The 13,127-nt window shown below is 34.6% G+C and overlaps 1 protein-coding gene across 2 annotated transcripts; it reads right to left on the reverse strand.

The window, feature by feature from the left end:
• Window positions 1-718: 718 nt before the first annotated feature.
• On the reverse strand, window positions 719-9,746 carry LOC112515425 (methionine aminopeptidase 1D, chloroplastic/mitochondrial). Of its 2 annotated transcripts, none has more exons than XM_025122242.1 (10): window positions 9,533-9,746; window positions 8,193-8,256; window positions 6,952-7,180; window positions 4,788-4,949; window positions 4,658-4,699; window positions 4,293-4,364; window positions 2,953-3,032; window positions 1,976-2,073; window positions 1,846-1,893; window positions 719-1,083 (listed from the first exon to the last, which is right to left on the reverse strand). In XM_025122242.1, the coding sequence occupies exons 1-10, from the start codon at window positions 9,645-9,647 to the stop codon at window positions 938-940; spliced, it is 1,056 nt and encodes a 351-aa protein (XP_024978010.1). In that variant the 5' UTR covers window positions 9,648-9,746; the 3' UTR covers window positions 719-937. The 2 variants fall into 2 exon arrangements, with proteins under 2 accessions (XP_024978010.1, XP_024978008.1); XM_025122240.1 differs by having other exon boundaries at window positions 6,952-7,183; window positions 9,533-9,708.
• Window positions 9,747-13,127: the final 3,381 nt, after the last annotated feature.

Consider the following 13,127-nt stretch of genomic DNA (forward strand, 5'->3'; position numbering starts at 1 on the left):
AAAATTTATAAAATTAATTAATTACATTACTGCCCTTATTAATTTATTTATATTTAATATAAGTTAATTTATTAATTAAAAAAGTTTGAGGTTATTAGATTGTTCTCGCATTTTCGTAAATCACATGATTATATATAATTCTTAAAAGTTATACGATTTTATATTCTTTCTTAAAAGTTACGAATAAAAAGGTTTGGCTTTTGACTCGCACGATCCTTCTAATAAGTAGAAGAAAAAGGCATAACTTTTCATATTCATATATCATGTTATTTTCAATATCTTGAACATCTCCTCATTCGTTGAACTGTGCAGAATAAAATTATACCAGTCATTGACACACTTGGAAGTGGCGGGGTTAAAAACCCAACCAACTTGTTTAATCCAGCCCAACTCAGACGCCAAATAATCCAATATGATGTCTAATCAAGTTGTAAAATCTTTAAACCATAAAAACTGAGTTACGGTTATTAGATTTAATATGATTATTAAGTTCATTTTAATATGTATATTAGACAATTACACCATCTCTATATAACTTATTTCGTATATATGTTGAGTAAATGTGAGCATATATATGCAAATTAAGACTTGTGCTTTATAGGATTTTCTTCGGTGGTCACCAGTTCAAGTTCTGCAAGGCAACTGAGATTTTTTTGGCTGTTCTCCAGGATCCTAAGATTAGTCGGAGGTGTGCGTAAGCCAGCCTGAACACCCACAGGGTTCCTCGATGGTTCTAGAAAACCACATTTCTTGTATTACAAGTAAAAATTTAACAACAAAACCTCATACAAGTATGCTCACTTTGAGAAAGCCTCTAAGCCTCAAACAAAATGTGTTTCTAAAACATGAGAAAAGAATACAAATGGGCCACAAAGAAATAAATGTTCCAATGGCTCTTGTGTTTGATTTTAGCCACACCAATGCATGAACCTCAAATCTAACATTGTGTTAGAATCTCAGCACCATTTTCAGTGATCAAAAGGGTGTGCTCGAACTGTGCCGACAAACTGCCATCCTCCGTCACCACGGTCCAATCATCATCCCATATTATCGGGTGTATACTACCCATCGTCAACATGGGTTCTGCCAAAAGAACCAAGAAATTTCACAACTTTCTTACGAATTACATACAAGCATGACGGTTGTTGCAAAAAAAAACAATATTCTTTTTATAACCATGAGTGTCCAAGCCAGTTTGGGGGCACCTCGACTAATCTCATGGACCCCTGAAGATAATAGCTAGGAGAATCCTCGGTGCCCTAAGAAGACTCAAACTGACAACCTATAAGGAGTCGTCCAAGGCTATTTGTCAGTTGAGTTGGCTCTTGGGGCAGATACAGACCTTATGTTATTAGATATGGTGACACAGGCCACCGCTTAGTTCCTCCGTCATAGTGTAAAAGATTATAGGGTCGTGAAAGGTGCAATCGTATCATTTTGTTATGTGCAACCGTATATATTTTGAAACTACGATGGTGATTAGTTGAGTTGGTTTGCATGGCTTTTCTCCCACAGATGACCTGTATTCAAATCCCGTTTGTGTCATTTTCCTTAGTTCTTACCTTTTAATTTCAGATTTATTACGTTTCAGATCAGAATTGCAATAAAAGACTCGGAACACAGGACCTCACACATATAAAAAGCAAAGAACTAACCAGTAGACTAATGACGATTTTGTAAAAAATATCCATATATTTGTGTTTCTTATAGTCAAATGGTGCCATCACTTGAAAAAATTTCTAGGTCCATCTCTGCCTTGAGGAGACTCAAACTGTGGGGAAAAGTCCCAAGGCCCGGCATTTATTTGTCTAGGCTTCAAGGTTAAAAACAAGAATAGTAGCTTACCGATGGTGAATGTCTGGTTCAACATCATGCGTCCACGTTCATTGTTCCCTAAAAAATTGGGAAGTTTAAAGATAATCGGAAAAAATCAAAGAAAACAACGGACAGTTGAATCAAAAGGCTAAAAATTTACTGTAGTGTAGAATAACTGGATCGCTGTGGAAAAGGCGTCCAACACCATGCCCGACAAACTGTTGCACAACACCATAACCATGCTTATCTGCATGAGCACTGAAATAAAAGAAAATTAGTTCCGATTCTCGTTATATACGTACATAAGTAGTTTTACTTGCAGAAGAAAAGGACGAGAAAGAAAAGAGAAGGAATATGACCAGAGATATAGAGATACAAGTTCAATATTAACACATGTTGGGTATGCAGACAGGACAGGTAAAAGAATTGTGCAAGGTTTTAGGATTTTAATATAACATCAACATGGGTATTTTAGTAATTTACTAATCTTGTCTCATATCTCTGATTTTTGTTCCACCAATTTTGGTGCCTACTCAGTCCATCTAAAGTGCTACTTTATGGATACTAAATTCATAAAAAGTAGATTTTGCGAGTTGTTAAACTACTACTTGCGAAGTCTATCAGTCAATTGAGTAGATAAGTGGCTATAAAATGAATTGGGGAGTCCGTAATGGCCATTGTGGACAGTTTCCCCAAATTTCGGATTTAGAAAATACTAGATTTGACCTTTCAGAACCAAAAGCGGTAATTCGAAATACTTTAAGGGGGCGTTTGGTTTGATGGATTTGGATTTGGTGGAAGGATTTGGAATTGCAGTGATTTGGATTTAGAAGGATTTTGAACCTTTAAGTGTGTTTTTGGTTTGTAGGATTTGGAATGGTATTGAATTCCATTTTCAAAAAATAATTTATAGAACAAATTATAAATAATTATAAAAATAATTAAATTACCTTTTTATTAATTGATTATTATAAAACACATATTTTAAAAATCCTATGAAATCCCGCAAAATACCAACAAACCCCATGGGATTTCAATGAAATCCCAGGAATTCTTCGAACCAAACATAGAATTGCAATGGAATTGAATTCCAAAAAGAGCATTGAAATGACCCTACAACACAATTACTTGTCTTACTTTATGATTTTGCCAATTTTGTTGTACTCCACTCCTGGTGCACATACTGATATCGCCTTGTATAAGCTTTCTTTAGTTACCTAAATCATAAAAATAGCATATAACTCTATTAGAAAGGATTAAAATACTAGAGATTTGAAAGGGAAAAAAACACCAGATGAGAAAGATTCTTAACTCAACATTTCCTGATAATGTTTTGATAAGTTCAGATGACGATCCTAATAAGAAGAGCAGTTTTTTTGGTCACCGTGAGTGTCTAGACCAGTTTGAGGGCTCCTCTACTGAACTCATGGGGATTCAAGATAAACAGCTAGGAAAAACCCTAGTGGCCTTGAGGAGTCTCGAACTGGGGACCTATGGGAAAGCTTTAGGAAAGTTTGGGGAGAGAAGTTTTTTGCAAGTAGTGTTCCCCTTGTATTTTGCAATTGTTTAGCCACAAACGAACAACCTTACTACTTCCTCCAACACTTGCCCATAGATGATTTAACTTAATACTCCCTCCGTCCCAAAATAAATGTCCAAATTGAAAAACACATGGTTTTAGGAATGTGTATACCCTTTTTAATTAACTAAATGACAATTTAATCCTTCGATAATAGGAGTAATGAATTTCTCAATCTTATGATTAAAAATAGAACTCGAAAGTAGACAAGGACACTTATTTCTCAATGTTTTGACTTGAAGCAAGTTCGACTTTCTTGAGAGTCAAATATATTATCCTCTATATTCTCTGTTAGTTGTTCTATCTCGACAGTGATGCCGCACAAGCTACTTCCAAACAATTTTTTCACATGAACATGTTTCATCTTTAGCAAAAACCAATAATTACATTGAAAAGGTACAAAGTATTACGAAATACAAAACGCGTAGTGTTAAAACTGTACAAAAAATAAATACTTCCTCCATCAAAAAATAACTGTGCACATTTCTATTTTAGTTTGTCCAAAAATAATTGTCCATTTACAAAAGTGCCTACTGCCTACTTTCCAGTTCTACCCTTAATTATGAGACACATAAATTCATGTTACTATGAATAAAACTGTCATTTAGTTAACTAAAAAGGTGTAACAATTACACATTTTTAAAACTGTGTGCTTTTTTCACTGTGTACATAGGGAGTAATTATTACAATTTTGTTAAATAGAAGTTTTGCATTCGAACTAATAGTGGTACCTTGTAAATTAAGATTTGACACGTATTTATGTTAAATTTCTGTATATGTCGTTAGATTCATTTCCATTGTGTAGTCCGAAAGTAGTTTGCTTCACTTTCCAAAGCCATATATAGATCAAATGATAAATTATACTCTTTAATCAAATACTGAAATCTTTGTAGATTACCTGCACAAGATTTTTGGCTTTGTCATCAACATCACCACAAAAATATGTTGCTGACGTATCACCATGGTAACCCTGTTCAACGACACCATGCATGCATCAAAATTCAATACTAATGAAACATAGAGACCTTTCGTAAAAATGAATGATAACCAAAAAGCAAGGACGTAGGATCATGTGAACCAACCTGTTTTCACAAGACCGGTGAGATCACAAAAAAGACATTGTGAAGGCTTGTTTTTGTACCTTCACAATGTTTTTTATTGTGAAGGTTCAATGTATTTTTGTGCCTTCATGGATGGTCTCACAAAAACAGGGTGGTCTTACGGGAACCAAAATCCAAAAAGAAAGGGTAGAAGATAACTTACATTTAGATAAACAGTGACATCTATGTTGATAATATCGCCATCCTGTAAAGTCAAGCATATATCAACGATAGATGAAAATGCTAAAAAAGAGATGCAATAATGTAATTTAATGGTCCTTGAAAAGGCAGACCTCAAGTTCACGTGAATCAGGAATTCCATGGCAAATGCATTCATTTACTGAAGTACACACGCTCTTGGGAAATCCACTATACCCAAGAGGTGAAGGATAAGCTCCATTGTCAATTATCATCTGGTGAACTTCTTGGTCAATTGCATCTGTTGTGATACCTGGCTGCCAATACATTAGCAAGTTTAGATGGAAGGTTAATTATCAGGTCAACTTCTTGTTCTTGGAAAATATTGTGCGTAAATTCCAAAAATAGAGATGCAGTTTAAATTTACTGCTAGACAGGCTAATTTTAAGCTTCGAACTTGATAGGAATTCTATGAGTTTGGAAGAAAAATCTATGTACAATTACACATCGATGCATATGGTACACACATAGATATATGTTGCAAGAATACATGCATGGAATAAGTGGATCATGGGATTTGAGGATTCTAAGGGGGCGTTTGGTTCACAAGATTCCGACGGAATTTGAAGGAACTGGAATGATCAATTCCATTGACCAGATTCCTCGTTTAGGCGTTTGGCTTACCTATGGAATGGAATTGAATTCCACACATTCCACCATTCATATATTTGGTCATTCCATCACAATTGAGATGAAATTTAATTCCATTCCATCCTGTTTTCTCAAAAAGACAAAATTATCTCCATCTTCCCTACTTGATTTACGCAGACCCATATGACCTCCATCTGAACCACCGCCAAGCACTACCATTCTGAAACACCGCCGACCATCACCAATCTGAACCACCGCCAAACACCACCGATCTGAACCATTGTTTTGAACCACTGTCAACCACCATCGATCTGAACCACCGACAACCACCACTGATCTGAACCACCACCGAATATCACTGCCGACACCACCGATCTTAACCACCGCCGGCCACCACCGTTTTAAACCACATCTGACTATTTCTTGTTATAAAAGGGGTATTTTGGTCATTCATCGTTTATTTAGTCCAATTTTGAAGCTATATTCAACCAACCAAACAAGGCAAATTCCAAACCATTTAATAGATTTCATTCCAACCAAACACACCATCAAATTCCATTCCAATTCCTTCAAAGTCAAATTCCTGTGACAAATACCATTCCTTCAAAAAGAAAAACATTTTGCGAACCAAATGCCCCCTAAATAATCAAGTATATGGTGGTGCATTCACGTATTTGTATAACATATAGAATTTTAAAACCAAACCAATAAAAACACAAGACTTATCTTTAATTAAGTGAATACTTAAACTTGAGGCTAATCTTGTCTTTTTTTACTTTCACTTATTGTGCTGATAATAATCTAAACGATCGAGGAAAAGGAATCTTTTGTGTTGTCCCATATTATCTCCTTTATATCTCTCATGGGCATAACACTTAAATTTTACTTTATACTTATCCTTGATTTCTATTGAATTGTAACCATAAATTCCCATCTCTTCAATTTTCTAAAATCTATCATAACTATCCCCGGCAGAGTCTGTACCCTCTTATATTTGTGGTTAAAGAAACTTAGAGATTCGGTCAAGACTCACCCATTGCACACATCATTCTTGAAACATCCGATATAAACCAAACCAAACGAACCCACACTCGAAGGTGGGTCTTGGGAGGGGGTGGAATGTAAGCAAGGTCTAACCTCTACCTCGAATAGAAGAGCGGTTGTTTCCTTGAAGACACCCGACTTGTGCAAAGTGTGCGAAAAGAATGGGTAAAGCTTGCTCAAAAAAATTGTGGAGAAAGAACATAAGAAGTTGACTATAGATTCTCACCCCTAGTCTGCTACCCTTATCTTGCGTCTCCAAGAACTCTCAAAGGTCATGTCCTCGAAAACGCCTTCGACATGTCTAACCTCAGCTACTCACCTCCTAGTGATATGCGAACTACATATGTGTATGTGTGTGTAATGTAGGGGAAAGGGACGTAACATTATATCGTTTATGTTGCCCATGATATCCAGGCAATCTTCGCTTATTCAGCCAAAATAGGCCATAGCTATCACCAAATGGCCACTTACTGAGAAATTATCAGAAACCAAATAGAACTTGATAAACTGAAGATTCCAGGAATTACTTTTAGGAACTCCATAACAATTTGGGAATTGAAAACTCATGAATTTGACCTCATAATTCAAATATTGGTGTTGGTAAATAAAGAAGCTAAATATCACCTTGACTAATGTCCCAGCATACTGAAGAACCTGTGCAGCAAGCCTCCCGGCTGCTCTCATATATTCTATACCCTTTTCATCATGCACTTCAGGCCCGCTTGCAATTCCAGGTGGCTTCTTAGAAGCAACATAAGGTGGCTTTAGTATGTGATCTGGAACAGGACGGCGAGGAGACAATTTCCCTGGCCTCAAAGGTTTGCGTGTGCCATTTTCCAATTCATCTATATTTCTGCTAGTTGTGAAATAAATTAGAAAAAACTAATCTTTATCGCATGGAATTGAAGACAGTAGTTTCAGATGATATAACCTCTCAAAATTTCGATTCCAATAAAATAAACTATGTAGATAGAAAACTCAGCAAACTCTAATCGGTATTTTGATTGTCTAACAAAGCATTATATACTAGTAATAGTTGAAGTAGATTCTGCTTGTTTATCTATCAAAACCCCTTCCCAAACTGTACAAGCTTCTTTCAAAGCATACAGCTTCCTGGATGTTGATTGTGATATCTATACAGATGGATCTTATATATATATATATATAATGAAGTACCACATGGGTGCTCTACTTTGTCATTGTTGTTTCTAATATAGACCATGATTCAGATATGAAAAGTACTGTACGAACGAAAAGATAATAGAAAAGTTCTAGTTTTATGTTTTCAAATTGAAAAATGCAAGTTCAAAAATTGCTTTTGATATTGAACAAATGACTACTTATTTAGGATACAAAAACACTACCACCTTGCAGCAAGAACTGTTTACAACTTTATTCCCAATGTAGTTATATATGGATATATTGATTTCTATCTCTAGGACCAATCCAATTTTGGTTACAAAATCATGCAATATGTTTAAAAGATGAAGCCTCAAAATGATTTTATTCAAATGTATGACACATTGATTCTAAGTTTTACTTTATTTTCCCACCAAGATGATTGACGTCACTCTAGATCTATCTTGCATTCGTCACTAATACAAACCCTTGTTCTCTTGTATGTACACCCAAGAAGGAGCAAAATCACAAGGGGGTAGCATGGTGAATAAAGACAAAGGGATGATAAAAATCAACATGGTTTAGAATCCTGCCATCTACATATGCACTTGTGGCCACCGACAAATTTACCTCAGAGCTGTGTGTGAAGTCTATAGTTGCGTCTTGCCATGAGATTAGTTTGAGCGAATATCACCCATTTTCAAAAAAAAAGAGAAGAAAATGACATACTGTCTTGGATATAATACCTTTTGTTGAATAGGAGATTTGTTATGAATGATCTTGGATGTTGCATTGTAATATGTTTTTGACCTGCATTAGCATGAAGAGTTGTCCAAAGACACAAAGAATAATATTAGCATCGCCATAATCTCACCATATCATTAGACTCAAATACTTCAAAACGAACACAAGTATACTTGCAATACAGTTTCATTTAAAACGGAGTTAAATCGAAAAAATGACTTAAACAATAGGACATAGATGAACTTAAGAACTCCAAAAATCATGTTTCAAATTTGCATAATTTTTACTGGTAAAACATGTCTAAGATTCGCAAAAACAACTAACTCCTCGTACAAGCTTAAAAGGTATGGCATATCCATCACAAAAATATTAATTTATTCTCATAACAAATTCAAGAACGAATGATGTCCTTCTCGAAAATTGGCAAATGAGTGAATATATATATGCAGTAGCAATTACACATTTTCTGGCCAATGACAATTCTTTTAATCATAAACTTATGACTTTGTCTCAATGCTCTTCAAACCTTTCGACTTAGGATAATCAAATTGTAATTTTCTTTCAGATTTAATCACCCATTTTAAAGGTTTATAATCACAAGAGGTGGACTTGGGAATTTTTTCAAGTTGTGGGACTATAACGAAACGATGTACACTTTTCACAAAATTATAATTGGTATGTTGATTAGTTGACTTGGTTCCTTGCTTTTGTATGTAAGTAAGGTTATGTGTTCGAGTCTTTCATCCCAAATTTATTCATAAATATAATAAAGCTGAAACTAAAAGCTAAAAACCAAGAAAATGATACAAACAGCATTCAAACCCATGCCCAGAAGATAAGAAAAGCTCGTTCAAACCAACTCTGCCAAGAGAAACTTGTGTTATTATTGTAGTTTCAAGATGTATATATATGGTTGAATCCAACAAAATAATACCATGGAGGTCCACCCTCGAGTACTATTCTTACTTTTTTCATTCAACACCTCATCAATTTCTTTTGCGAAATCAATCAGAACTATATAAACAGTAATTCCCTGATTGCATATAAAGGTTTGTCTAACAAATGAAAATTTAACCGACACATGCATAACAAGTAAAACAGAATTCATCAAAAGTTGGCAGAAATTAACATGAAAGTTGAATTGCACATCAATAAGAATGAGAATGAAGTATACCTAAAAACTAATTTGCAGAACAAATTAGGGATTTATTTCATTCCAATGTAAACAGTTCAAACAACAGAAAACAAAGTCACCAGTTGTCAAGTATTATAAAATGATAGAAAAATCAGATCCTCCGGTCATCTGAAACACACACATGAAGCTCGTAGATGGAGAACGAACCTGGGCTATACCGAAAGATGCGATGAAGAGGTTGTTCCGATAGGTTATAGCAACAGTTTCCCGAAACCGATGAGAAGATACGTGGTCGGAGTGTCGCCGTCGCCGCGCCTACCATTTTCCAGAGTTTATTCAGGCCACTTCTCTCCCGCCAACGCCTCTTATCTGCAAGAACTGTTCGAGTCTGCTTCCACAGTTCCAAAGGAATTGTGTTTTTTCTAATTGCTAACTTTTGCTCAAAGTTTGCAATATGACCATTTTGACCCCCTCAATTATAACAAAGTGCACAATATGATCCTAGTTTTAATACATGGTTTTTTTTTATTATTATTAACCTCGATATCCAACCCGCTATGCGAGCCGATTAATCTTAGGAGGACCACCTGCTTTGCAGATAGCCAGGAGTCACCGCATTTGAACCTCCGTGGCTACAAGAGGATTTTTATTCCTCCTTGGATTTGAACCTAGGACCTCCTGATACTTTTGACATTTGGAGTCAAGCTCAAACCAATCAGGCACCACCCTTGTGGTTTAATACATGGTTTTTGATTTAATGGAATGGTTTTGAGGGATTTAAATTTCGTGAAATGATTTGAATTTGGAATTTTTGGTGTCTTCAGTTTGATGGATTTGGAATGGAATTAAATTCCATATTTATAAATAATTTATAAAACTAATTATAAAAAAAATTAAATTACCTTTTTATCAATGAATTATTAGAAAACAGGTGTTTTAAACATATTTTAAAACATTATTATATAGAAATCCTACAAAATCCCGTGAAATTCCAACCACCCCTGCGAAATTTCAAAATCTTATGTTTGAGTGGTTTCAAATAAATCATAAGATTTCAAATTCGAACAATCCTGCAAACCAAACATGGGATTGGATTGGATTGGATTTGAAATGCAAATCCCTCCAAATCCATTTCATTTCTGCAAACCAAACGGAACATATTAGTGTCTGATTCATATGATTCCGATTGAATATGATAGAGTTTACTTATAAACTAGAGAAAAGTCCAAAAAAAACCCAACTAACTTTTTCCATTTTAGATGGTTTAGGGGTCGTTTACCAAACACTTACTCAGTAACCGCTTACCGGTAAAATTTAACATTATCATTTACTTACCAGATAAGATTTTAGTCCATCAAAACGACATCGTATGCAATAATTTACCCGGTAAGCCCTTACCGTGGTAAGAGTCATCACCCTCACTTACCAGGTAAGACTCTTGGTTCTTGTCTCGTTCTTACCGGGTAAGATTCTTGATTCTTTATCATATTCTGATATTCATCCAGTAAGATAATGTGACTTGGTAAACGCTTACCTGGGTAACCATTTGGTAAGCGGCCCCTTAGTCCCTAAACTTTTTTTAAGTAAAAAATCATTAACTTTTTCATTTTGAATGATTAAAACCCTAAACTTTTTTTTAATAAATAAACCATCGAACTTCTAAAATTTGGTTACTTAGGTTATTTGAACCCCAAAAAGCTACTTGCAATCGGCTACAAATGTTTTAAAGTTAAAAACTTAAAACAGTTTTATGTTCCCAACTCTACATCATTCAAATCCCATGTCGCCTCATCGTCGTTTGCTCTCTATCACCGTTGTTGGCTCCCTGTCATCGATCTCACTTTTTTTTTATCTATCTTTATTTATATGTTAATATGTGATCCGTTAAATTGTTGTAAAAGAACGATAATCAAAAGAAGAAAACAGATCAAAAAGAGGGAGATCGATGACAGAGGTCAACGACAGCAATAGACGGTAGAGTCTAGAGAACAAACAATGATGGGACAAGGAGGAGTGGCGAAAGGGGGTGATGTTGTGTACAAAGAGTTTGGGAACGGTGAAACTGATTTATGGTTTTTAAAGTTAGATACATAAAAGTGTTCAGTAACTTAATCATTTGAAATGAGAAAATTTGATTATTTTTTTCATTAGAAAAATGATTTAGGAACTTAATTGAGAAATGACAGGTTCAAATGAAAACGCTAACTATTTAAGTAAACAAGAAAACGGTCCTTAATGTACCAAAATCATATACGATTCACATACAAAATCATACATGACACACACACACATAATATATATATATATATATATATATATAGAGAGAGAGAGAGAGAGAGAGAGTTTACCTTGCAAACTACGTTACTTGTACAAACCGTAAAATCCTCATTCAACCAATCATAATTTTTCATTTCGTTAATTATGAGATGTTGATTAATCAGTTTTATTGTGGATGGTGTTAATCATGGATATTAACATTTTCATTATATTAAATTTAGAGAAATACATAAAACCGTTTCATTAAAATTTCATAAGTATTATATGAAACAATTTCATAATCAGATACAAAACAACTTAATTAAAAGAGTATTGTTTGAAACAATTTCATAAGATTAAACAATGAAATCGACGGATGAAGGTGGTCTGCACGATTTATACAAATAGGGGTGGTTTGCATTTGATCGCCCACATCTCTTTCTCTATGTGTGTGTGTGTGTGTGTATATATATATATATATTCACGTACAAAATCATATAGGTTTAAAAGTCGGCTTTTTTAATTTTTTTGACGTTAATGTAAATTACATGTGATTTTATACATTAACGACATTTTTCACGTTTTCTTAAATAGTTAGCGTTCTCGTTTGAACTTTCCCTTGATTGAGAAAGTTAATGTTTTCTTTGTTTAAAAGATAAAGTTAGCAACTAAAATATTCGATAGAAACCTCCGCCTCCACCGTTCACGACTGCTTAAACTCAAACATTGATATCGGTTCATGTCTCTCGATCTCGTTAGGATTCTCGATCTCTCCCTCCCGAATATAATTCTCCTCACCTGCTTCGAAATCGATTTTGTTTTTAAAATCGATTTTGCTCTTATGAACAAGTTTGATTTTGTTGTTTGCTTATGAACTCGTTGAATACAACGAACTTATACATAGTTTCTTGAAATTCGAAGTATATCAAGTAGAGATTAAACTTTTTTTTGAATTATATAATATTTATATACGTCAATGCAACAAATAAACTCACACACCCTCTTCACCTATGGTGAGGCTTGAACCCCTGAGAAGGCCAAATGCTACGATGCCGCTAGGCCAAAAAGCCCTTTGGTGAGATTAAACTTATTGAACATCTTGATTGAGTACAAGTATACATTTCGTAACATTTAAAGTAGACTAAGGGGTTGTTTACCCAAATGTTTACTCAGTAAGTGCTTACCTACAAGAGTCAATGCTATAATTTATTTTGATGAGTAAGATTTTAGTACATCAAAACATATTGAATGCAACAATTTACCGGGTAAGAGTCGTAATCTTCACTTACCAGGTAAGATTCTCCATCCTTCTCATCGCTCTTACCCGATAAGATTTTTGACCCTTGTCATGTTCATCCGATAAGGAAATTTATTTGGTAAGCACTTATCAAGTAAGCGTTTAGTAAACGGCCCATAAGTAGAAGTTGAACTGTTATTGATCGTATCGGGTTTGCACAAATATACATTTCTTAAAATTTAAAGTTTAGTTTGGGTGGGATGAGATTAAAAATGATCAAGAGTTCAAATCTCTTCTTACGTTTTTCAA

The sequence above is a fragment of the Cynara cardunculus genome (assembly GCF_001531365.2).
Source record: "Cynara cardunculus var. scolymus isolate 2C chromosome LG 7, CcrdV1, whole genome shotgun sequence".
In the NCBI taxonomy this organism is placed as follows: domain Eukaryota; kingdom Viridiplantae; phylum Streptophyta; class Magnoliopsida; order Asterales; family Asteraceae; genus Cynara; species Cynara cardunculus.

Coding starts and splice junctions, on each gene's coding strand:
- LOC112515425 (XM_025122240.1), bottom strand. CDS start 9,647: ATGGTAGGCGCGGCGACGGCGACACTCCGACCACGTATCTTCTCATCG. Junction 8,257..9,532: donor CATCTTTCGGTATAGCCCAG/GTTCGTTCTCCA, acceptor ATGCTAATGCAG/GTCAAAAACATATTACAATG. Junction 1,084..1,845: donor GAACCAGACATTCACCATCG/GTAAGCTACTAT, acceptor TTCTTTTGGCAG/AACCCATGTTGACGATGGGT.